Source organism: Panthera leo, chromosome F2 (genome assembly GCF_018350215.1).
Source record: "Panthera leo isolate Ple1 chromosome F2, P.leo_Ple1_pat1.1, whole genome shotgun sequence".
NCBI lineage: Eukaryota > Metazoa > Chordata > Mammalia > Carnivora > Felidae > Panthera > Panthera leo.
In genome coordinates, this window is record NC_056695.1 from 19,207,716 (window position 1) to 19,235,199 (window position 27,484).

At 37.0% G+C, this 27,484-nt stretch overlaps 1 protein-coding gene across 1 annotated transcript in view; it reads left to right on the forward strand.

Moving 5' to 3' along the window:
- CF2H8orf34 (chromosome F2 C8orf34 homolog) overlaps positions 1-27,484 on the forward strand; it is a 401,924-nt gene that overhangs the window by 245,803 nt on the left and 128,637 nt on the right. Inside the window, 1 exon segment of the mRNA XM_042924126.1 lies at positions 20,384-20,519. Within this exon segment, the coding sequence (XP_042780060.1) occupies positions 20,384-20,519 (136 nt within the window).

Below are 27,484 nucleotides of genomic sequence, written 5' to 3' on the forward strand. Positions count from 1 at the left end.
TGTACCTGCAGGCATAACCTATTATAAATGGGACAAAAATCATTGGTTGGATAATTGGCTTTGAACCAGTGGATTTCAGTGAGACTGAAGGAAAGTAAGAATGGTGGATGTTATTGGAATTAAATTTCAAAGTACGATGAGGAGAAAGCTGTAGGAATTCTTGCCCTATGGCCCAAATTTTTCTTGTTAAGAGAAAGATTTTTATGATTGTTTCCATTTTTATGCCTGTTTAAATGCTGTTTTCTTACTTAAACCCCCTACCCCTTCCTATTTACCAATCTAAAAATCAATCTTCAAAGCCTACTGTAATCTAGAATGTCTCAAACTGGTATTGATTTTCTTGAAATAACTGGGAAGGATATTTAAACTCTTGTTCTCTTTATTTTTTTAATAAAATAGCAGGAGTGATGATCAAAATTACATTCATGAAGTAAATATCTAAGGCCCTTAATTCCAGGGAAAAGATATTTGCAAATGACATATTGGACAAAGGGCTAGTATCCAAAATCTATAAAGAACTCACCAAACTCCACACCCAAGAAACAAATAATCCAGTGAAGAAATGGGCAGAAGACATCAATAGACACTTTTCTAAAGAAGACGTCCAGATGGCTAACAGACACATAAACAGATGCTCAACGTCACTCCTCATCCGGGAAATACAAATCAAAACCACACTGAGATACCACCTCATGCAGGTCAGAGTGACTAAAATGAACAAATCAGGAGACTATAGATGCTGGAGAGGATGTGAAGAAACAGGAACCCTCTTACACTGTTGGTGGGAATGCAAACTGGTGCAGCCACTCTGGAAGACAGTGTGGAGGTCCCTCAAAAAATTAAAAATAGATCTACCCTATGACCCAGCAATAGAACTGCTAGGAATTTACCCAAGGGATACAGGAGTGCTGATGCTTAGGGGCACTTGTACCCCAATGTTTATAGCAGCACTTTCAACAATAGCCAAATTATGGAAAGAGCCCAAATGTCCATCAACTGATGAAATGGATAAAGAAGATGTGGTTTATATATACAATGGAATACTACTTGGTAATGAGAAAGAATGAAATCTGGCCATTTGTAGCAATGTGGATGGAAATGGAGAGTATTATGCTAAGTGAAATAAGTCAGGCAGAGAAGGACAGATACCATATGTTTTCACTCATATGTGGATCCTGAGAAACTTAACAGAAGTCCGTGGGAGAGGGGAAGGGGGGAAAAAAGTTACAGATAGGCAAGGAGGCAAACCATAAGATACTGTTTAATACTGAGAACAAACTGAGGGCTGATGAGGGATGGGGGAGAGGGGAAAGTGGGTGATGGACATTGAGGAGGGCACCTGTTGGGATGAGCACTGGGTGTTGTATGGAAACCAATTTTACAATAAATTATATTTAATATAAAAAAATAAGGCCCTTAATTCCACTATAAGGATGCAGTTCATGTGTTTGTTAGACTTTTTAAAATCTCTTTTCCATTTCTTTATCTGGATATAGTTCTTCACCTCTACCAAAGGTTGAACATCTGTTACTTCATTTAAAAGGTCAAAATTATATGGATGAAATAAGAAATATAAAATTAAGTTTGCAGCTTGGAGGCTTTCTATCAAGGTGGTGGGAGTTGAATGGATATGGTGGGGAATAGGCAAATGTGTCAGTTCCCAATAACAGATGTATAAGTCAATGAATGAAGAGACAAATTTTAAAAATTAGATAAGGTTTCAAAGCAATATATTAAGTTTCAAACACCATGGGTAATATGTCATTGAAGTTCAATGGAAATAAATCATTACTGTGAACTAGGGTGATGAGAAAAACTACATGGAGGAAGTAACCTTGGAGCTGAACTGGAAGGAGAGGTTGGATTTTTATTGCTAAAGAAAGCATGAGAGGACTTTGCAGATGAGATGAAAATTTGCGTGAGGACATGTAGCCTACAATAAAAAGGGCACGTGGGAAACAAGGTTTTCATGAGCAGTAGGGATAATATTTTTTCATTTAACCAATTTTTAAAAATTTTAAATTATTTTTTAATTTTAATTTTTTTTAACGTTTTATTTATTTTTGAGACAGGGAGAGACAGAGCATGAAGAGGGGAGGGTCAGAGAGAGGGAGACACAGAATCTGAAACAGGCTCCAGGCTCTGAGCTGTCAGCACAGAGCCCGACGCGGGGCTCGAACTCACGGACCGCGAGATCATGACCTGAGCCGAAGTCGGACGCTTAACTGACTGAGCCATCCAAGCGCCCCTTATTTTTTAATTTTAAATTATGTTTTCCTGCTGCCTTTGACCACCATAAAGCTATCACCTCATGGAAAAAGAGGTACCGCCTAAATGAAAGGTTTTTTTCTTGATTATCTTTCAAAGCTAACTGCTTTGAGGGTAAACAGAATCAGACATCTTAAAGGAAGACCTGGGGAGAGAGAAAGGTATTTTCTAAAGTCTAAAAGGTCTCCCTTTGCGTCTTAAAACAAAGCTCCTCAGAGGTTTAATCATGGATCATATATTCATAGTGAACATGAGAAAGTGCCAAGCTGACAAAGTGAAAGAGGAAAGCTCGTACTATCCTGGATAGTAGGAAAAGACATAAAAAGTCCAACTTAGGAAGTCAGAAACAAACGTCCTGGTTCACCTCTCAGGACAGAAATCCCAGTTGTGTAGGGTGTAGAAACATCCAAAAGGATTAAGAATGGGGAGGAAGGTGACAGTCTTTACTCAAAAACCGTAGACTGATGTAAACTCTGAGCGCTCTTGGACTGTTGGTTCCCAGTCTGTGTTTATGTAGCCAGAAGTGTAGAAGAGAAAGGAGTGGAGAGAAGGGGACTTGCAAGATAGGAGTAGGACACTTCCAGTCCTCCCAGCTCCTCTGTGTTAAAGGAGGCCCAGCAGCTCCTACCTGCCCTGTGAGGAACATGGAGGAAAGCTGAGAATTGTGGATGATGAAGGGTGAAGGGACCCCGCAGCAGAGATGTGATGTCCCAGCCTAGGCTGAGTGAAGGAGGAAGCTGGAGGTGGGACTCAGGGGATCCCAGAACGGAAGTGGAGCTGAATCAGTGGTGTGGAGGGATGATGCCCAGGCTCCTGACCATACTGAGAACAAGCCATGCCCAAACACCAGACTGCGTAAGCACAATATTCTCAGAGTCCAGCAAGGAACACAGAGGTGGGCATATGGGTCTGCACAGAGTAGCTGCTTGCTAGCCATTGTCCTGAGGACATACACTCTTCCCTTTGTAACCAGATCCCACCTTATCTGGCAAGGGAGAAAAGTGAAACTTGAAAGAAGGAAAAAAAAGTCCTTTTTGGGAATTTGAACTTAATTTGACTGTATCTAAATTAAAAAGAGACTACACTTATTGAAAAAGAAAGCTTAAGCCAGAGGAGATTAAGATACCTTTAAAAGGCAAATGTAAGGGCTTATTATTATTATTTGTTTAATTTTGTTTTATTTGCCCTCTTATGCAAAAGGATGGATCACTTACAGATAACATATAAAAAATAAAGAATACTACATTTTTTTACCCATCTTAGTTGTAATTAGTTCTGGAACAGTCTGCATGTGTTTTGGAGGCTGTGAATAAACCAAACCTCCTGGAATGGAGTGTTTGTGTTGGGAAATAGTGATCCATAGACTGAGAAATATATAAATATTTGCCTGAATGTGGGAACACCAATACACTGAAGTTAGATCTAGAAATATGTTCAATGTGTTTTATATGAAAAAGTGCTTTCATTTCAAAAGTTCTGAAATATGAAACACAGAAGAAATATTGGATGACTTTTCCTCTGGCTCTGGCTTTATCTAAGCCATGGCAATCATCCATTTGGAGATTCTGAGCTAGGACAGTATGAAATATAATGGGTCATGTGGTGCTTGAGTCCTCCAGCAGTGTGTGTGTGTGTGTGTGTGTGTGTGTGTGTGTGTGTATGCGCACACATAGGAGTATGCTTGTGTGTATGGGTGTGTGTGTGTGTGTGTGTGTGTGTGTGTCTGTGTATGTATATATGAGTATGGGTGTGTATGTCTGTATGAGTATGAGTATATATGTGTGTCTGTATGCATGTATATGTGTGTATGTCTGTCTATCTGTGTGTATATGTGTGCACCTTCTATGAAAAGCTGCTACAAGCTGACTCCATTTTTTTTGCCAGAATGTATTCATGAAAACCACATATTGGATCTGAGACTCATAAAGTAGATCACATTTTTCCTACCCAAATGATGTTATAATTTTGGTTTAAATTTAAGATACAGTATCAAATCATAGCTATAATCAACACTGCAACTACAAAGGGAAAATTCAGTTACTACAAAACTTTATAATTTAAAATAACAAAATTACATCATGTTATTTTATTAACTATGGGTGAAAGTATTATATTAAATAATTTTGGGTGGAACGCCAATATACTATAAACTGTATATAAAGATACTTTATATACAACCTAGCTCTGTATATGATAAATTTGGCCAAATGTTAAATTATGATAACTATTCATCTTTAATTCATAATTTTGTTTGCCATTTTGAAACTGGGAAAACACTTTAAGGAATTATTTGAATGACTAGGTCTCTTAAAATAAGGTGGTTTGAAATTTTAACTGTTTTGTCTTTTATATACTTTGATAAGTTCAACTAATCTTCAAGTCAGGCTATTTAATGTAAAACTACCCACTAAAGTAATTCTTTCAGACTTCATTAAGAATTTTATTCTAAATAATTTGGAGAAAAGAAAAATAGCTTGAATGTAGTATTTGTTATCTATGGCTTTGCAACAGATTACCATATACTTAAACATCTTAAAAAAATACACATTTATTATCTCACAATTTCTTTGGGTCAGGTATGTAGGCACAGCTCAGTTATGTCTTCCACTTTAGGATTTCTTACAAGGTTGCAATCAAGATGTCAATCAGGACTCCTGGAGTGTCTTCTGATGCTCAGTTGGGGAATGATCTCCCTTCAAGCTCAAAGCATTGTTGGTAGAATTCAGTTCCTTAAGGGTTATTGGACTGAGGTCCTCAGTTCCTACCTGGATGTTGGCAGAAGCCACCCTGTGTTCCTTGTCATGTGGGCCTCCAAAACATGGCAACTTGTTTTGTCAAAGTGTGCAAGCCAAAAACAAACAAACAAACAAACAAACAAAACAATAGAAAACATGTGCTAGCAAGATTAAAGTCACATTTTTAAAAAACCTAATCACACAAGCAACTTGGCTTCATTCTGCTATTTAGAAGATAAGTTGCTATGCTCAACCACACTTTCATGGGAGAGGATTATACAAGGGCATAAATACTGGAAAGCAGGAATTATGGATCATCTTAGAGTCATCGTGACACAGATGTGTTCAGCATATTAATCTTTATGTAACTCCTCTTGTTTTCTTTCTCATGTATAGTGCTGTTGAAGGGCAAAGAAATCAGTGTTGTGAGTCTAGAAGGGGCCAGAACATATGTGCTTTTTGCATTATTCATATGGCAGACTTGTAGGGTGATGAATGGTGCAGCTATAAGCTTGGGACTTTCATTATACTAAAAGACCTTGTAGTAAATGGTCATGGCAGAAACTTGTTTTATAAGAACAAATCTCAAGGTGAAATCTTTGTTTTATTCATCATGGCGTTGAGTGGGGATGCAAACTGAGAGTGAGTTCAGTTGTACACCAGAAGGACTGTGCATGAGGCTGTAGTTAAGAAAGGAGGGAAAATAAAAAAAGATGGGATGCAAAATATGAAAGAGCCTCTGGGAACAAAAATTGGTAAAAGCCCCAAGATGTTTAAAGACGGTTTAGGGGAAGTTTTGCTGTTCAAAGTTCAATTTAGTCAAAATAAATAGTCAAGAGACTCTCTCTTCCATAGTTCTATGAAATTTTCAGGGAAAATATCCATTAGACAGATATCATTTGGAGTGAGGGTGTATGGTGAATATGTTGTTGGTTTCATTGGCGTTAAGATAAAAGCAGAGTAGCACCAGCAGACTAAGCCATCTTTGTGTAACAGAGTTAATCAGTAATGTGGTATGAATAGAGTATTGTGCTATGGTTGGGAAAACATCACCTTAGTGTTCTGTTCAAATCCAGGCTGCACAACATATTAATCGTGTGACCTGATCAAACTAGAGTCTAACTCAAATGTCAGAATCCATAGATTAAACGTATTTGGCCAAACACTATTGTTTGGCCTATACTTTAAACTCCCAAAACTGCTTAATCTCCTGCCAATAGTCTGTTTTTTTATACCTATCCATTTTATTCATGTAAGGTACCTTCCTGTAATGCAGGTAAATGGGGGATAAAACAAACCTTAGAGCAGGGGTTCTCAACCTCAGCACTATAGACATTTTGGATGTTATTAACATTCTTTGTTGTAAGAGGCTGGCCTATACCCACTAGATCCCAGTAATATCCACCACCCCCTTCCCTCACCTATGACAACAACAACAACAAAATGTCTCCAGACATTGTCTTATGTCTCCTTGTGGTGGAGGGGGAAGAATAAATTACCCATGGTTGAGACCATTATGTTGGAGGGTTGTTATGTGGGGCAAAATAAGGTGTAACATCTGAAAGCACCTAAAAGAGCCATTAAAACATAACAGACACTGAACAAATGATAGTTTTCCTCTAAATGTTTGACATTGGAGAGTGTATTATATATGGAGTTAATGTGATACAAGTATACTGAAACATGGAAGGCAAATAATACTGTTAATAACTTATATGAGCACTAATTTGAGAAATCATTTGTTGTAGGTGTTTATGTGTATATATAAAAGCTGATCCTCACCTCTGAAGTCAAACCAATCAATCTTCAATTGCTGTCTCTTCCAATTAATACTATATGCCTTGGGGAAATGCTTCACATTTTCTGAGGGACCTTATCTACAATATACCTTGTCAATGAAATGGAATAACAATGGCATGTATATCATGGTGTTGGGATGATTCATCCACTCATTCACTCAAAATATATGCATAGAACATCAATTATGTTCCAGGGACTGTATAGGAAATGTAAGACAGTCTCTACCCTCCTGGAAATTTATTAGTGGAGAATCAAATGATGAACCGATAAGCATAAAAAGTAATTACAGAATGTCACAAATGTTCTGGGGATAAAGAAAGATAAAAAGGATAAATATGATAAATGATGCTCTCTTAGATAGAATAGTAAAGGAAATCCCCTCTTGGAGGTCAATATTTGAGCAGAGATTTGAATGAAGGGAGAGAAGCCCTGTATGGTCATATCTGGGGAAAGGGCACCCTAGGTAGGGAGCACAGTAAGTGCAGAGACCTGAAAACATTGACATTATTGGATTGTTCGAGGCACAGAAAGAGGCTAAGGATGCTTTAGAAGGAGTATGTTGTATAGCCATTTTGTACATTTTTTGATTTTTATATTTTTTTCTTATCTTTAAATATCCATTTTTAGTAAACTCAACATGTTTCTATAATTAGGGTGTGAGATGGGTTCTTAGGTGATATCATGCTGTATGACATGTTATTAAAGAATAGTTCCATAGAGGCCACTATCCAAGAAAACAGAACAGAGTTGAAAATGGTCTTGTAAAATTTCATTTGGGGTTGCAGTGTTTTGTGGCTTGAAGTGTAAAGGATGAGAACAGCATGTGAATTCCAAGAAAGCAACATGGAATGGAAAGAGAACATACAGTGTGTCAGACAGGATGGCAACGTCTTGTGGCATGTGGCTCCCATCTCAGTGATGGGAAAGGTATGTCCTGTGCTTGCTTCTTGCCTGTGGCACACCACAAGGGAGAATGAGTTGGCAACCACAGCCAAAATACATCAGTAACAATTTTAGTATATGGCCAGCCATGGTCTTCTTTTTTTATTTTCCAAAAATTTGATTCTTTTAAAATGTATTCCAAAGGGCTGAGCAGAAAACAGAAATAAAGGGAGTTTGGAGGGAATAGGAAGAGGGGTAGCTATGATACTTAATGCTATTTTTGAATTAGCCATATTGGATTTAGAATTCCAACAAATGTGACAAGCATAATGAAATACGTTTTTGTCTAACTTTTAAAAAACTTTTTAAATGTTCATGTAGTGGGTTAAAATTTGCCTGAGAATATCACATGATGAGATGAAAATCTCAATATCAATAGCACAAAGTTGAGAGAAGGAGTAAAGCAAAGTACAAAGGAATTAAAATGGAGGACTATTGGAGCAAAAGAAGTCTACAATGTCTAGTATCTAGTAAGAAGAATACTATCAAAGCTGAAGACTTAAGCAAAAATAAGGATGGAATACAAGAAAAGAAAGAGGAAAGAAGGGTAGTGATGGAAGATGTCAACCACCAAAGACATATTACACTTGAAACCCAAGAAAAAAGTAAACTAACAATAAATCCTGAGTTTAATCACAAATATCACATTAATTTACCTTCCTGTATTTGCATCATGTATATAAAATAAACTGACTTCAGGTAGAGTCAATTCTACTAAAGATAAGTTTAGAGAATAGATACAGAAAATTTAACTGCTGGTCTTGGGACTGTAGCAATTAGTGTATAAATTTATCATATTCTCTCCAAAAGGCTTATTTTGAGTTAACAAATTATGTAATCTCCATGCAGAAACACTCTTCAAAGTGATCCCAACTAATACTTGTGGTCTGGCAAAAATCAAAATATCATCAAATATGGTGCAGGCTATACATGTTAGGTTGATGGTCAATGTTCACTAGCAATCAACAAATTAATACCTTATTTGTTTAACCTAGAGCTGTAGGAATGTAAAAATTATTTTAAATAGGGTTAACAGTTTAAAAACAAAAAGAATAGATGTATATATGTTGTATCACCCGTAGAGGCTGAAACAACGTTTGCCTAATGGTGGCTCATCAGTCCGTAACTAAACCATTGGGATGAGAAATGAAAAGGCAAGATTTTGCAGTGATTTTTATATTTGAAAAAACTACACCTTTTTACTCATCACCTTATGAAAATTAATCATGTACTAAATTCCAGTCTTTTAGATTAATCAACCTTTCTCTGTGACTACCTGGATGCCATTATTTGCCATGCTCGACTCTGCACTCTAAACACTTTGCCCGGTTTGCCTCACTTAATGTTTTCCAGTTTTATTCCTCTACTTCTGAGCTCTTTTTTGATCTCCCTTCTCGAGCTTCCCCCTACTATCCCTCAAATCCAGTCCCTGATGCTGCCCTTCAGATACGGTCCCTCGTTCTGTGTTATCCACAATGTGTCATCACAGCAATTCAGAAGGTGACAGAAGTTTCAGGAAAAAGTCAAAAAAATTTTTTTTTGTTTATACAATATAATCTCTTAAATATGTGGTGGGTGAAAATTAAGAAAAATAGATACGCTCTGATGCAGAAACCAGTCTTTGCGAGTAGTGTCTGGATTTGAATTTGCTAGAAGCAGTAGTATTTTCTTGCAGACTGGAAAGAGAAAACCATTCCCAGATGTCTTAATTTTTCTGACTAACAGTAAAGCCTTCACAATTTACATCATGATTGGTTCAATTAGCACAAGACTTGTGATTCATTTGCAATCTAAGTGAACAAATTCTAGCCTATAAATTTTTACAAATGTTTGTGGTCACGATGTGTTTGGCTCTTGAAGGTCAAAGAAATTAAACAGGAACTGGTAGCTAACAAAGATATCTCAGGAAGTTTCTCGCTCCTTTCATTTAATAGTGGAAGATACAGAATACATGTAAACTTAAATTTCTGTAAACAGTTTCCCTAACTTACTGGTCTAATCACTTTCTTTGTTTATTGATCTCATGTGGTCAAGGAAAGTAAATACTCTGTAAACTGCTCTTTCATGTTACTAAAGAGGGAAACCAGCACAGCATTTAAATTCCACAAGACATTTTTTCCCCGATGCAATTCTAACTTAAAATTAAAAAAAAAAAAATTTTTTTAATGATTATTTTTGAGAGAGCTAGTGAGTGAGCAGGGAGGGCCAAAGAGAGAGGAGGACATAGGATCTGAAGTGGACTCTGCTGACAGCAAAGAGCCCAAGGTGGGGCTCGAACTCCTGAACCTTGAGATCATGACCTGAGCTGAAGTCAGATCCTTAACCAACTGAACCACCCAGGCACCCCTAACTGAAATTTTTTTTTAACTAAGGTCATTCAAAAAAATTATAGCCTATAATTTCTGATATCAATCACTTTGTTCTTAACTATTTACAAATTTGGTTAAGTTGTGCTCTTCTGATATATGGAGAAAGAATGCTGAACTCCTATTTCAGACATGACTGAAATGTGGGAGGATTTTTTACCACAATACCTGAGATTCGTTGTCTCGCCACTTCGAAGAATGAAGAGGTGGACACAAAATGAGCGGCAGGCAAAAGTTTATTAGAATATAAGATTAGGAAGGAAGAATAGTAGGAAAGCTCTCTTTACAGAGAGGAGACATTCAAAAGTGAATGCTTGCCAACAATAGGCAAAGGTGCTTGTTTTTTAAGGTTCTGGTGCCCCACCCCTTCCCTTCTCCCCAGTTCCTTCTCAGGTTTTATCCTGATTGGCTGGATAACTCTAGGTGCTCTGTTGTCCACTCCTGATTGACTCATTTCCATTGTATGAGGGGTGGTCTATGGCCATACCAGTTCCTTGTGGGTCATAGGTTTTATGGTCTACTTATTTTTGGTCAGGTCTTTCATCAAATTGCTGAAGGAAACTTGAGGGAGAGTCGCCTGAGGGGGTTTGCTGTGGTCAGACACCCCCAGCATTGTTCCAAAATATGTCTTTCCCCACCAAGGATGTCAGGTCCTAATCCTTTCCCTCTCTGCCTATTTTATCCTTTTTTAATTTTTTTTCCTATCATAGAAACAGAGAATCAATAGAATCATGGCCTTAACATTTTCCCTCCACCTTTTAACCAGAATTTATCCCAGCAAAGTGAATTATGTTTTGCTCTCCATTGTTTCTTTCCCCCTTATAAGGAAATATAGCTGTCTTGCATAAGAAAAAAGTTTTCATAAATATTTTACTTAAACTTGTCTAATTTCTTATATATTTTCTTAACATTTGTTTTATTTTTAATAATTCACTCAGAATATATAACATCTGCTTAAAATATTTGACCAAATCAGCACTATCAACGTAAATCAACAAACCAATTGCAATGCCATATAATTCTTGGGTAACCCTTCGCTGAATCACTGTGAAGGGACTTATGTTTGGAAAGCTTTTAATTTTTGTTATAAAGTTCCTAGAAACAGATGTGAAAATTCGCTCAGATCCCACATTGTCTAGCTCAAGCAGCTGTAAATTATTTCATGGATTACACTTGAACGAAATGAAAGTCCTGAGATTATTTCATCTAGGCAGCTGTTATTTCCTTAAATTAAATCAAAACAATTCTTTGCTTGATTAATTCTTGGTTATTTAGATTGTATAAAGATAAAGTGCTCAAAGTCTTTAGTCATAAATTAGTTCATTTTTCTCACTAGTGTCCCTGTGAGTCAAAGGATGCATCACTATTTTATAGGCTACCTTAAAAAATATGTTACTGCTTCATGCTTCCCCCTGTGGGAAAAAAAAATTTTTTTACTCTCTTCTTTTAAATATAATATGAATATAATGTATCATGTCACTTATAGAGAAAGTTAACATAAGAAGTGTCACTGCTTAGTTTTAACTGCGGGGCTGATAATTTTATCAGTTTTTCTCAGCCATATGGTCTGTAACTTCACTCCACCCCCACTTCCAGCCCTAGACTTGTCCCTCTGTCTATCAAACATCCCTATGGATATCCTGAAGACAGATCCATCTCAGCACGTGCCAAACCAAAGACATTATCTCTTCCTATATTCCCCAAAAATGTAATGTGGAGAAACCTGCCAGGATTTCACATTCAATCGTTCACTAAACCTACAGAGTCTTCCTCGGAAATTACCTCCTAACACATTTCTCTTTTTATTGTGCCTTCCTTACTCCAGGCTGCCAGAAGCTTATATATGCACTACTGATATAGACTCCTTCCTCCCTCATCTCCTCGCTTCCAGTTTTTACTTTTCCAAATGGCTGTAGGCATGTGTAACACAAATGTATGTTGTCTGTTTGTGTATATGTGTGTGTGTGTGTGTGTGTGTGTGTGTGTGTGTGTGTGTGTGTGTATTCAGGTATATATATATATATATATATATATATATATATATATATATATATATATATATATATATTTTCAGGTAGTGAGTGATAAGGGCTAAGGGGAAAAAAATAAAGCCAGATAGCAGGATAGCAAGTAATGAAAGTAAATAATCTTTTGAATAGAGTCAATGAAAATGATTATATTGTTCTCAGGAATATTCTCACATGTATTTCATGACTATATTCTTATTTGCATCAATTCAAGGCATATTAAGTTACTCTAAAGCTATAGGATATAGCATAGTTTAGTTTATTTAAAAATATAATTTTAATTAATATATTCATGAAATATATGTCCTAGAACAGCACTGTCCAATAGAAATACAATATGAGCCACAAATTGGAGCAACTTATGTAATTTTGAAGTTTCCAGTAATTACATTAAAAAAGGAAAAAGAAATAGGTAAAATTAATTGTAATAATAAAGTTTATTTAGGGATGCCTAGGTGGCTCAGTCTGTTAAGTGTCTGACTCTTGATCTCAGCTCAGGTCTTGATCTCAGGTTTGTGAGTTCAAGCCCCACATTGGGCTCCATGCTAGGCATGGAGCCTACTTAAAAAGAAAATAATAATAAAGTTCATTTAATGCAGCATATCCAAACTGTTATTATTTCAACACATAGTCACTATAAAAGTTATAAATTAGATATTTTGTATTATGTTCTTCCTAAGTCTTCTAAATCCTGTGTTTACTCATAACGGCATATCACAATTCAAACTAGCCATTCTGAGTGTTCTGTAGCAACATGTGGCTAGTCACTATTAAATTAGATGGTATAGTTCTATAATAAATTGATTATATTAACTATATCAAATATATTCTTGATATTTAGTTGAATGTACAATTGTATGTTCTTATGTAAGAACTTATTAATGAGAAATGCATTTATAGTGATGAGTAATATATTTATGAGCTCATTTACTAAATGTAATTGAATATATTCATTTCAATGAAGAATATTTTATTGAGATAATATCTCTATATTATAGAGATCATAGCATTGTCTGTGTTCAAAAAGAAAATTTCTAAACATTGTATATAACTCTAGAAAATTGGTTTTTTTAATAAATACACTTACAGTTATCTTTTTAAGACACAGATTTGATAATTTTATCTCCCTTCATTATCTGAGACTAGGCTCTTTTGCAGTATTATATCCTGATATCCCTATACATCTCAGGTTATAGTCGAATAGCTGCATAAAATCCCCCCAAATACTATATACTTTCAAGTCTATGTGCATTTTCATGTTCTTCCATCCCTCCAAAAAGTCAGTTCCTACCTGGTCTGGCTTATATACTTTTACTCACTTCTTACTTAATGTATTCAGCTTTCCTAAATTTTATAATTTTTTTTATGTTTATTTTTGAGGGAGAGAGACAGAGCATGAGCAGGGAGGGACAAAGGGAGAGGGAGACACAGAGTCTGAAGCAGGCTCCAGGCTCTGAGCCATCAGCACAGTGCCTGATGTGAGGCTTGACACGAGGCTCTAACCCATGAACCATGAGATCATGACTTGAGCCAAAGCTGGATGCTTAAACACACTAGGCCACCCAGGCACCCCAGTGTATTCATCATTCTAATAATTACTTTATCATTTAGATTTCAGTTAGAAACTGAAAATATTCTACCTCATTAAAATAGAATAGTGCCAAGCATTAATAGATAATATCTGGCAGGTTTTGTTGTTGTTGTTGTTGTTGTTGTTGTTGTTGTTGTTTTTAAAAAGCCTCGGTTTGTTGCTTTCTTATTTGTTTTCCATAACATTTAAAACATTTATATCTGTTTTGTCTCTGGGATAAGACTAATTACATCGTATTATAGTTACCTACCTTCTTAAGTAGACACTAATATCCACTAGACAGTTAGACTTCAAAGTATCAAAAAAGAGCAAGAATATTTTTAAAAATTCCCACCAGATTATTTTTACATAATCTTACTCTACCACTATTATCTTAAGAATTTTGAGATTCTCTGGTGAAAATGTATTTCAGATTGCTTTACAGAAAATTTTAGTTGGTTAGAGTCTTTCCTTAATAGACTGAATTTGTATCTACTTACTACCAAAGATGATATATGGTATATCTACCTATCTACCATAGTTACAGCACTTGGCTGCATACTGTGGAGGAATATCTTGGAGAACATTTTATTTAGAAAAAAAAGCCCAGCCTGGGTGGCGCAGTCGGTTAAGCGTCCGACTTCAGCCAGGTCACGATCTCGCGGTCCGTGAGTTCGAGCCCCGCGTCAGGCTCTGGGCTGATGGCTCGGAGCCTGGAGCCTGTTTCAGATTCTGTGTCTCCCTCTCTCTCTGCCCCTCCCCCGTTCATGCTCTGTCTCTCTCTGTCCCAAAAATAAATAAAAAACGTTGAAAAAAAAAATTTAAAAAAAAAAAAAAAAAAAAAAAAAAAAAAGCCCAAAAAAGGGAAGAGAAGAAGGGAGGAAGGAAGGAAGGAAGGAAGGAAGAAAGGAAGGAAGGAAGGAGGAAGGAAAAAAAGAGAAGGAGGGAGGAAAGGAGTAGTGAGGGAGGGAGAGAGGAAGGAGGGAAGGAAGAAAAGGAAACACTGATACCATCGATGTTCACAGAACCTAAGTTTTCTATCTTTAGAAGTTCTCAACATTTCTTGCCTTGACTTATCCAATACTGAAAATGCCTTGGACAGGATCTTACTCAAATTCTTTAATTTGTTTTTCTCCTTCTCTTTCAATTTGTGTAAACTTTCCAAATTTTCAAAGTTTAGGCATTTCTGTTTTTTTCTTTGATGATTTAATCCTAGACACCTGCTCCCTGTAATAAGGCTGTTAAGGAAATGGAATTCTGGATACCTAGATTTGTATTTTTTTTCCTTTGCAAACTAAACATAGATTATTACTAGCCTTCCATGACTAAACAGGATGCAGGATTCTTTATAGTTGCATCACCCTTTAGAGCTTTGGTAAGTACTCTATAGTTTTTAGGAGCTTATTGATCGTCTTTGGCAGAACTAGTATTGGTAAGGAATAAAAGGATCAGTATTTCTCAGAGTAAGCCTTCTCCCAAGACTTTAAGAGCCAACTGCACTACATCATCACAGCTGCATTGGACAGTCCACAGCCAATGCAGCTGGCTGAGATAGTCTTAGCTTGCAGCACCCCGAAGGCTCCAACGAACTAACAAGTGAATTCCAGCAGGCTTCTCACTCTAGGGTTCTCTTTTTCTGCCTCTGTGTGATAGTTATTCTGAGCTAGAAAGAAAAAAAAAAAAAGGTCATACTCAGATGGGGATGGGGTGCCTAGGCTAACTTCAAAACACCTTGTGAAATACATTTCTTGAATTTGCAAGTAGAAAGAGAATTCTGGCATGGAGATTCTACTGTTTGTCGGGGGAGGGGGATGAGGTGGAGAGAAGGCTTGAGCTATTCTGTGATTGGAAGCTGTTGGCATGAGGAACCTGGAAGCAAGCTAACTAGAAGCAGATGGCCTTTGCACTTGGTTTGGGTAGCACATTTGACCTTCTCTGGTTGGTTCTGAGTTGGAAATGGGCACAAAAGGAGGGAAGCCGGCCTTTATTAACCAAGTCCTGAATGTTTGGGGCTAATTTCTGCTAAGGCTTCACAGGGTTGTTCCAACAGAGGTGTGGGAAGTGTTCTAATGTCCTAGATGATCTTTCCTCCCTCTGTTTGTATGTTCAATCTCTAAGTCCCCTCCTTTAGTCATACTGTCCATGCAAAAAGTTGGCCAGAAGATGACTAGAGATCCAGATCTTCACTGCTTGATGATTTTTCACTTGTCTCCATAATCGGTTGCATCCCAAGGGCTTCTTAATCTTTTTGAAGTTGTGTCCTCATGGTGACCATCTGATAAGAAAGTGGCTGTGTAGAAGCATTTGAAACTTGCATTAAGTATTAAGATGGTATAATTAAATGGGCTGGTATCATGACCCCTGTGACATAAACAAGAATAATTAAAAGTTCATTTGAGATACTTCAAAAACAACAGCCTGAATGTCTGAACAAGGCCAAGAGAATAATTCTCTAGGTCATAAAGATCAATCTTAGAGAACCAAAAAGCTTTTTTTCCTTAAAATGATAGGTAGCTTTTTCTAACTTATCTGTTCCATTGAGCCAAGTACAGCACAAAATGTTAGCAATGAATGGCAGAGATACTGTCATTGCTAGTGAGCAGGAAATCTAAATTGTCTATTATTACCCTTGCCAAGGAATTGAGACTGATCTATAATCCATCTAGGTTATGAGTGGTATAATTTTATAACTTATGCCAGAGTTAAAATGACAGGTCTTACAGTCTTTTGTTTGTATGGTTTTTACTATTGGAAACACTGCTTTGCTTATTTGTAGGAGTACTGAATTGGTAACACCTCCAGGTAATGTGTCTGAATAATCAAGGGTAGCCTCATTTTGGAGCTTATATCTCAATTGTAATTTTCAGATTTGATGATTTATAGAATTAGAGTGTCTATGGACAGATAAAGTTTGTAATACTATTCTTAAAGTGTGTGAGATAGTAATATAAGGCAAGCAAGGCTAGCTATCCTGGCTGCAAAGGAAGTAGTATCTGTTAGGAACACATGGATATCCAGGAAAAAAGAAACTGTTCATGACTTGAGGTTGGAATCCAGACCTTCTATTAGCTGGATTACATATTTGCATTTCTATTGGTCCAGGTGGCGAATAATTGGCCCATCATCTTAGGAAGGTCCCTCTCTTTTTCTGTGAGAAAAGGATACTAGCGGAGTCACAAATGGATCTATTTAAGGTCATCTGTCCTCGTAGGTGCAAGTGAAGACACCATTGGTTATAATTCCCTTTGATCTCATTTCCCCTAGATTGGAATTTGCCCTAGATTTTCATCATTAGGGTCTAGTGAGAAATAGTGTATCTAGCAACCAGTGAGCTTGAAGGCTATTGTTTAGGATAATCAAAGATTGGTGTTACAATAATTATACTTTTATCTAAGTTTAGTAAAAGGAGAATAAAAGAAAAAGGGTCATTATGGATAGGCAACATCCAGGGTCTCTAGAAAATGAGAAATGATTATAAGTAAGCAGATAAAAAACAAAATAGGAATTAGGCAGAGGTTTTTATCCAGAATCTTGTACAGAAACTGTCCACTATCTGGATTATTCTAAAAATTGGGTCTTGGATCATCTTCTACTATGAAGATCAACTGCTTCTAGAGAATCTCTGAGAATCTTCAGTTGAGGTCCCCTACTAGGTCAGGCTTCCACTTTTGTTGATTCTGGATTACTTCTTTAGTTGTGAAATGTGAATCCAAGTATTTACTCCAGAGAGTTTTACTTCTGTATCTGTTGTTAACAGTATCTGATAGAATCCCTTCCAATTAGGTTGAAGAGCAGTTTTTCCCTGATACATCTTCTGATAGATAAAGCCTCATAGTTGAAAATCATGAAGAGGCTATTTAAGAAGACTCTTTGAATGCACCCTTAACCTGTAATATTTTGTGGTGTCTGTGTGCATGAGGATAGTATCATATGTAAAATCTTTAAACACATGGGCCTTCCAGTTACCAGTTCATAGGGAAGCAAACAATATGTCCCTGACAGAGCAGACCGTACTGCATCAAGGGTGGGTAGGAGTACCCTTGACCAAAAGAGGTCAAGGGTTTCTGAAAGTTTTGTTAGTTTTATTTCAAGGGTATCATTATTCTTTCTACCTTTTCAGAAGTATATAGATGGTAAGAGCGACATGGTTTCTGAGTAAGGGGTAATACTTTACAGAGTTCTTTTATCGTATTTCTTGTGAAAAGTGTGCCTGGGTCACTTGATAAAAATTTATATTCCCAAGGCTGGAAACACAAAGTTGAGCACATTTTTAGCAACTGTAAAGATCATAGCTTTTTGACAAAACAATGTTTCGACCCATCCTGAAATTATACAGGCATACAATAGCTAAATCATATTGAAATCTCATAGAAAGTGAAAGCTATTTAAAATCCATCAGAAGGGCCCTGGAAGCTTTAGTTTCTGGCCATGACTCACATTTACAGCTTTTCTAGAATTATGCTGGTGATAAGTCCACATGACTTAAATATTACTTCAGCTATCTTTTTAAAGTTAGCCCAGCCATGTTAATTTAAGATAATAACCAATTTATCTGTCCCATGATGAGTAGTTTCATGGAGAAATTTAGCTAATATCCATTTGAAACCACCTAGTGCCACCAAGCAGCTGTCTTGAGGACACCAGAGATTATCTAGTGAAGCTAGAACCATATTTTTCCCTTTTATTTTTTTCAAAATGAAGGGCTAAATGTTGACATTTTACAATGGTCTCTTTGAATTCCTTTAAGGATTTATCCTTTGAGTTTAATAGTGTCAAAATCTTTGTTAAGGCCACTTGTTTGGCAAAATGATCTGCTAGAGATTATTTCCTTTAGCTCCCATATTATTTCTGTTTTCATGAACTCCAACTTTTATAATTGTTACCTCTTTTTGAAGAAGGAATGCATGTAAACATCTTGTCCATTTTTGATGGGAGTTCCAACAGAGTTGACCCCTTTGTTTTCAAAGCATCCCAAATTCGTATATTCATGTATATATATACTCTGTGGTCTTTGTCTAGTTGACAAGCTCAAGTAAGTGCAATAATTCTGCCATCTGGGCTGATTTTACTTCGCGTAGAGGATTGTATTCCAAAGGCAAGCTTAAATTGGTAAGACATTTTCTACTCCAGTTTGAAGTTTTGAGGTATGATCTATCAACAAATAATATTAGGCCAGACTTTTCAATGGGAGTCCTCAAAAAGACTGAATGGAATATAGTAAGTTCCCTGAGCTAAGAAAATTGTGAAGTTCTCTTCTTCTGGTAGGGGCAGGAGAGGGCAGATCAGTCATGTCTCAGTGGTGAACAGTACTGTGAGGAAGAGACACGAACAAAATCTCATGGAGGCTAATTAGCTATAGCTGAAAGGTGCTGTGTTTTCAGACAGTAGTAATGTCTGTGTTGTATGAGGAACCATAAGATCAAGAGAGAAGTCTATATAACTACTTCAGCAAAAGCACCAAATCTTGAAGTGGTGGTTATTGCTCTAAAACAAGGGGAATACGCCTTTTCAACCAGGTCAAAGTGATGAGTTTTCATGACTCCCATGAAATTGAGTTAAAACTCTGTGGGCTTGCCAAATTGCTCATGTGCAAGTAGATGAAAAAATGTTAGTTGGGATTGCCTGAGGAAGGAGACAAATAGACTCCTGTGACAAGCATTCTTCAGATAATGGAAAGCCTGTTTATGACTTAAACTGAAAGTTGTCACAATCTCAGGAAAATTTGACACTTGTTTACAATATCCATTTAAACCCAAAATACTCTTGATTGTTTTGGGAGGGGTGTCAGATGTTCAGATAGTCCTATAGCCTTATCAGGAGAGAGTGATTTGCCTACTTATATAGGTTATAACCTCAAATGATGGATTATGTTTTGGCAAAATTATAATTTATCTTTTGAAACTTTATGTCCGTCTTTTGCTAAGACTGAGAACAAATAAATAGAATCCTTTTTACAGGAGTCCTTGTGCTATGAATAAAGCAGGGGATCATGTACATATTCCATCAAGACTGAATTACCAGGGAAACTTAGATCTTTTAGTCTTGATTGAGAACCTGGGAAAAGTAGGCACGGGCTTTGGTGAACCTTGGGCATGACTATTCAGGTATATTGTCCTCCCCATGTGAAAACAAAAAGGAAAGGTTAAGAGTGAAAACAGAGAAGCCTTCAGACATGCTCTTATTGGAAGCTGTTGGATAGGAAAGTTGTGAAGGCAAGTTAATTAGAAGCAAATGAACTTATATAATTAATTTGGAAGACATATAGTCTTGTCTTTGGTTGGCTCTGAGTTGGAAGCAAAGGCAATAATTGAGAAACTGGCAGTCATTGACTGAGTCCTGACCATGTGAGGCTAATTGCTATAGAGATTTTAGGTTGGTTTCTTTGACCAGTTACAGAAAGGTGATAGACCCATGTTCTGTAGGCATAGATGGTCTGCCCACTGTCCAAAACAGACTCAGTCTCTTACCATTTTTCTTCTGTAAATCTTCTCATGTAATTTGTCTCCAACTACATCTAGAAATGATTTGAAAAATAATTGAAGCATGAGGTAATATTTTTGTAAAGTGGAAATATAATGTTTTGCTTAACTATTGGCAGATACCTGAAAATATGGACTTTTCTTATTAATTCCATTAGGGCTAATTTTTTCTCTGCAATTGCTTATGTTGTTACAGAGGATCTCGATGATTTAAGAATGGAGGGAGTAACTACCCTTGTACCTTCTGGGAGCAAATTTAACCAAGGTCGTGCTACTCACCCTGCCGAACCTCAGGCCAAGGTCACGTTGAACATCTGTTCAAGGTGTGCCAGGTAAAACAAATAATAGGTATGGTATATAAAAATATGATCTTAATTTTTAAAATCTAAGATTTTGATGCAAAGGGTGTACTCCTCTATGTTAAGAAAATCGTTTACTTCAAATTACCTTTTGTGCTAACATTGGCAAGGGAGTCAGTCGCGCAGTGTATCCTTGTGTTCAATGCCACTCAGACCAACAATGAATCAAAGAGTTTAGCTTGCCCTCACTTCACAGTTTGAGAAATTTTAACTCTTTCTGTCTTCTGAATTTCATTTGCTGCCTTCCCTTCTGTTCCCTTTCAAAGGCAGACTCTAAGGGCTTTAAGGGTTCAAAGCCACTTTTAAAGCACCCGCGTAAAAACGAGTTTGCCCAGGTATCCTTTAAGATCTGATATTATTGGCCTCTTAACCTGCTCCTCATCTTGTTCACCTCCTGGAAAGAATTTAATCAGCTTGACACTTTTCAGTTTTGGCAGCTGGAAGCAATCTTTGCATAGACTGTATGTGGCCAAAGAAGTAGCTTAAGTTACTGCCAAGTCAGCTCCCAGTGCTGGTCTAGCAGAAACTCACCAAATAGCTAGAATTCATTCTTTTGTAGGAACTAAATCTCATTTGCAAAGAGGCTTTTAAGCCTGTTTAAATGATAAAACAAGCCTTCTAACCCTTATGTAAATGGTGCAGATTAGCAAGAACAATGCACTGGCTGGCCAGTCTTATCTCCTTTTCTTTATGTCTAGCTGTTCTATTGTACTGTTTGAGAGGGGATTAGCTGCTGGGAAATGGGGGGCGGGGAGTGTAGGAAAATCAAATCAGATTTTTGTAGTTTTTCCTCCTTCCTTTTACCCTTTTGAAATTTTTATTTTAATTGTCACAGGCTTAGAAAAATAGAAAGGCAGGGATGTTATTTGAGACCATTAGGAAAAATGCCATAGCACAGTGGAAACATCAATGGAAGTAATATTTGGGTGAACTGACTTTGATTAGGGCTGTGAAGAAAACTTCTAATATTTATGTGATGGTATGTAGGCATCTTGAGTGTACAGGTCACCTATGGGAAAGTTGTTTTGCATTTTTTTAAAAAAAGCCTTTATAGTATTGTTAAATAACAAAAATTCAGCTGGCTAAATTTTGAAGATGGAATTGGCTTTATCAAACAATTCCTGAAGGAAGCAGTATCCAAACTGAAAAGAGTTCCACTGAGCAACAGGAAAGAAAGGGTTTTTAAAGGTAAAAAGGCAGGGGAATGAGGGGGAATTGTTAGCAAAGAATCCATTGTTTTAGGCGATGTGGCCTGGCCCTCCTAGGTGGAAAGGAAGGGGTCTATCAGTAAACTTCCTCATGCTGACCAGGAAATCCCCATGTTGACTGGTTAAAGGTTACACACTCCTGGAGCGTTGAAACTGCAGTTAGGTTAAGTATTAAGTCTTGGTTTACTGACTTGGGGGCTTAACTTAAATGACTCCATTATGGCCCTGTGGTTTCTTTTTAACAGTATATTTGTTCATTTATACTTTGACTTGAGAGGGATTAGTCTTTGGTCCTTCATATCATTTGTAGAAGATTGTTTTTTTTCAAAAGCTTATGAAAATGATACCTTTCTAAACTATTGAGAATTTGAATTGAGAAAAGACCAAGCACATACCTAACCCTAAATTACCCACTATTCAGCTTGCCAATAATAGAGTTAGGCTATAAGTCACAACCTGCGTTTAAAGTTGAGCCCTTAACTAATTTATTAAAGAGATTCGATTGAATAAATAATCAGTTATATTATTGCTTTCTCACTATGTACTACATGCATATGTACTATTTTAAGCACGTTAAATATATAAATTTATTTAATTCTCAATTAACACTGGGAATTAATTACTATTGTAATGTTAGGTTATGTTATTGCGAAGCACCAAGCTATTGTCTGAGGGCAAAGACGGAAGCCTCAAATAGTTAAAAACAATGAGATAGGAAGAGATTTGGGTGTTAAAAATGATGGGAGCTCATGACTCTTTTGATGGAGAAGAGGCAATGTTGTACTTTCAAAAGCAAGATAAGGATATATTGATTCAGGGAAATGTGGTAAAGAGTATGGAAAGAGACATAAGGCTGTTGATTTTAGAGTAGATACCATGGTCAAAATTCAGAGTGGAGGAAAAACTTAATATCGGTTATCAAGAACCTTTAAAAACCCGAGACTTTACCTTATTTGCAATTGTTTTTATCAATGCTGGAAGAAGACAGTTGTCAGAGACAGAGGACTCCCGGTGTTAGCATTTTCACTGGTCCCCAAAGCCACAAATTTCACAGAATGACACAAATAGGATAGAAAGTTATAGTACTCGAGAGGAACCCTGAGTTTAGGAAACCTGAATGTTTTGTAATGGGAAGTTACCATAGCTCTACAGGGAGACTCCATATTTCTCTTCCAAGGCTGTTTGTAGTATAAACATTCCTGAACAGATTGTCTGAAACAAAGGTTGTCAGTGTCTCTGCTCACAAGATAGGTAGTAACTTGAGAGACTCATGGAGAATTATCTCCAGGTACTACTTAGAGTGGATTACTTTTGTAATGCATTGATATGGTAATCAAATTCCTCCATAATTATTTTTCAAACATAAATTTATATTGTTGGCTCACCTCTCCTTGTTGCAAGTAAGACTTTTAAGACTGTGAGAATTATGCTTTTTAAGCCAGGGCTGAGCAATTACCTGAGGCAGAAGTCATTAACTGGAGGACTGTGGGCAGTGTTCATTTGTATTGTGTATCTCCATAATATTTAGAAACACGATTGGATTAGTTGCCAATATTACATAAAATATTGGGATTTCTGTCTTCTTGTAAAAATCTGTACAGGTGATAATACCAGGCCCACATTCTCAGATGATTACATAGTAGCGGCTTCCCCAGCCAGACGCTTAGACTCCACAGTGGTGCTCCATTTCACCTTGGATTGTCTGTCCAGCTTCACTCATCTACACTAGCTGCCTAAGTCTGCAGGCCTTTGTAACCTCTCATTTGTAGAAACGTATTTGCAGAAATGATAAACAATGAATCAGGACTGGAAGAATGCCGACTGAGGTTCCTAGCCTGGCCACAGGAGAAGATTCTGGTGCCCAGAAGAGACAGCTGATACTACAAGGCTATGCACAGGAGTTTATGGTAGGCAGGTAGTAGTTTTGGAGTCACCAGGTGATCCCTCAGAACTCAGAGTGAGTCAGTAAGAAATCCAGTGCTGTAGACTAGACCAACATGGAGAAAATGATTGCTTCATTTAGACAATTGTGCCCATTCTCATTGTTCTTCTTGAGTGGGCACTGGTACCCAGCCTAGAAGATAATAAGGGATAATGGGGGCTTTATGGAGGAAGCCTGGACATTAGATTTTGGGCCTTTTGGGATCAGGTTTTAATTCCAAATCTCACTGGATTGGAGACAGTCTGGTGATAATGGATAAGAAAGTTTTGGATAATTAATGTTCAGTTGTAGCACATAATTACCGATACTTTTCAAGGCTTTACAGCAAAGATAAAATAGATAGACAACCTCCTTCAAAGTCTGGCAAAGGGATCTAACATACGTACCCTAAGTTACCTAGTGTGTCATCTTGGGAAAAATTATGCAAATATTCAGTAAATCTGGTCTCCTCTGTGAAATGGAGTTCTCGAAATCCTGGAGATAACCTCTAATGACAATTAAGAGGTCTGGACAGGATAATGTATGCAAAGGCAGCTAGCAAATTGTTCACAGTACAAGGATCTCAAGGAACAGAGGGTTTCCTCTTCTCTTTCTCTCACTCACTGGGATAATTACCATGTAAATACTTAAACAGTTCAAAATGCTTTGAGTTTTTTCCCATCTTCTTGAGAGGGTTGGATTAAAGTGCTCAGGTATTGAAGAAAAAAGAGCCTCATTTTTCTGATGTTCAGGAATTTTCTCCTGCCTTAGGCTTCTAGCTAGCTAGGGAAAAAAGTACATCCATCTTCCAGGATTTCTGTATCTAATAAGAGTGTAAGGTGCAATATTTTTGTTGGTTATTAGTTTGTTGTTTCTTCAAGTTTTAAGATCAAGAAATCACTTTTTTCCATAGAACTGGAGAGGTATAATGCAATAGGTGAACTTAATGGTTTTGTTGTTATCTCGAAGTAACACCATAGCTGCAAGATACTGTCAATAAGCTCAGGACAGTGTCAGTGAGACTCAAGTGATGTTCAGAGTTTCTGCAAAGAGCCCATCAATGAGCAAGTTGGTGGTAAGAGGTTGAGTCTACTCTTTAGATTGCCATTTTTCTCAGTCTTTTTTTCAGATATGACACCACTTGTGAGCTACTTAGGGGGTTACAGTATCTAGGAGTGAGTTTGCATATGATATGTCCAGAATGTTATTGCCCTTATCAAGTTGAGGGCATTCAGCCAATGGCCACAGAGCACTTCTCATTCAGAAACTGATTGGAAGACATCATCTGGAATAAGACATACATTCTACTGGAATGATTGAGGGGTATAAAATACAGGTGACCACTGGAGGGACTTCCACTTTCCAAGACATCAGGAGAAGAGGAATTCACAGTAAATTGCTCTGTAAAGTTTTATGTGGGACAAAGTGACTAAAATATCAATAATTTCAAAAGTTTATTGATTTAGCCTATTTACAAGAAATAAGATTATAGAATTTCTTTTTTCATAAATATTTCACTCATGGTTGGGAAAGTGCAGATAAAACAAAGCTGTGTTTCCAAGCTGGAAAATTATTCTGGAGTAGTGTTATTCCTATAGGTCTGAATGGCCTTAGTCTGATGTGGGCATTGCTGCAATTGTGTGATTTAAACAAAGAGATGACATCATCCAGCAAGTGGGAAAATGTTGGCTAGTAGATATCTGACCACCAAGATACATTAAGATTCTAACCCAGAACATCTCATTTTCCCCCTCAGATCATAAAGTAAAGAAGCCATTATAAAAGCAACAATTTTAAGTAAAGAATTTTCTGTGTAGGGTGTTGTAGTGTCCTTATAACTGCTGATTTTACTCCTTACAAAATAGATTTTTAATGTATTCATTGTCTTGGTTTGACTTTTGGAAGATTCTACCAATATAACTACAAATCTTTGAATGGTATGGGCAAAACAAGTTTCATTTGTTGTCTGGGAATCACACTAAGTAGTATCAACTAAAAAGCAAAGTGTCAGTAGGTCAATAATGCAAATAATCAGCAACACTTCTGCAGTTTTAAAAAACAGTGGTTTGCCAGATTTTGAGTTTCAAATTAAATTTTTAAATTCAATGTCTTGAATTTCTGTTGTAAGATAACAGTTAAGATACCGACAGCAAGTAGACAAATGTGGATACCAAGGCACCAGATGACTATTTCAGTGAAGTTTATAAGACATTTTCCTGGAAAGACCACCCATTAATTCTGTCTACCCACTGCCATTCTGAGGAGTTAAATCTTGTTTTCTTGGACTCCTGCCAGGGCATTCCGGGTGGTAAAATTCTATTTGTTTTTGATGGTGCAAGTGTTTGCATTCATTCATGCTTAACATCAATAGTGCACACACAAAAAGAACTGAAAGCCATTTCAAAAGAAATTGGATTCAAGAGAACATACAGTGACACCAGCTCAGAAACCACAGCATGAGAATGCTGGGGGAAATTTGTTTCCAAATAGCCTGCTGATTTTTAACTGATCTGCTTCATGTCATTGCACCAAAACTTGTTCCTCATTTTTCCTACACATCATGACATTAAAATGCTGTTTGGTTGTGTGTTGACTTGATAAGGCAGAAGGAGATCATCCTTGGTGATGGCACACTGCAGTAAAGATGAAGGGGAAAGCTTGTTAAGTGTGAACGAATATCCAACTGTCTCTATTAGGATTTCCTGGCTGACTTGAGGAAACCCGCATAATTAATCATACATTATATTCTGTTTCACTTGCCTAGGCATTTTTTCTTTTTTTCCCAACTATTTTTAGAAGGCTTAAATTCATCGTTTCCATTGGAAGGAAAGGTGAGCAGAACTGACATAAAGAAAAATGGGTAAGGGCCATAAAGAAAAATGCTATCACTTGGTTAAAGTTAAGTCACATGGAATCAAATGACATTGCCCAAATCCCCAGTATTACATTCAGCCATAACTATTACCAGTTACGACAAAGTGAAACACATAATAGCTTTCTTAAAATGAAAGTAAACCAACAAATCACTCAATTTCATTATCAAATAATATTTTCCTATTGCAAATTAAAAGGCATTTAAATTCCTTGATTTTAACTGTATAGAGGGAGGAAAACAAGAAAACTCCACAACGACAGCAATAAGATTTAAAACTTTGTTAATCTGCTATGAAGGAGAAGATATTCATTCTACTCGTATTTTCTAGAATTTGGGCTTTGGCAGGTTAGACCCTTAAACTTTAGTTAGACCCAGGGCAGGTTATAATTGTTTGCCTGTGACTTTTTTCTTATTAACCTAAAGTTAAATTGTTCTTTTGTAGCTTAAAACTGCTAAGGGGAAAATAGAGTTATAGGTTTGAAAAATTTAACTCAGATGGGGTCATGTCAAAGGGTCCTGTGTCCAGTGTCTCCCAGCTTCCTGAGACCCCTCAGGCATTGCAACTTAGGCACTGCAAAGCCAGCCTGAGAAACTGTAGAACTCCAGCTATGTTTAGCAGTGCTAAATCCCCATGCATCCGCTGTGACTGTTCATTTCTATAAACCCACAAAGGCTGTGACTTATTGCTGGGGGCAGCTGGACAACAGTGAGAGGAAGTTAGAGGAATTCATGTTGGGCACATTCTATAAGGAAGCTCTTTCTCTGGAAATAGCACCCAAGGTAAGTGCACACAAGCAAAACACTCTTGTGGACCTACTTCTTTCCACTCTTAACATCCTGATGCCCGAAGTGTGTACCATTTGACCCCAGTATCAAGAGCTGATGAGAGGAGAAGATGGAAACGATTCGAGTGACTTAAAATCCCATAGCATCC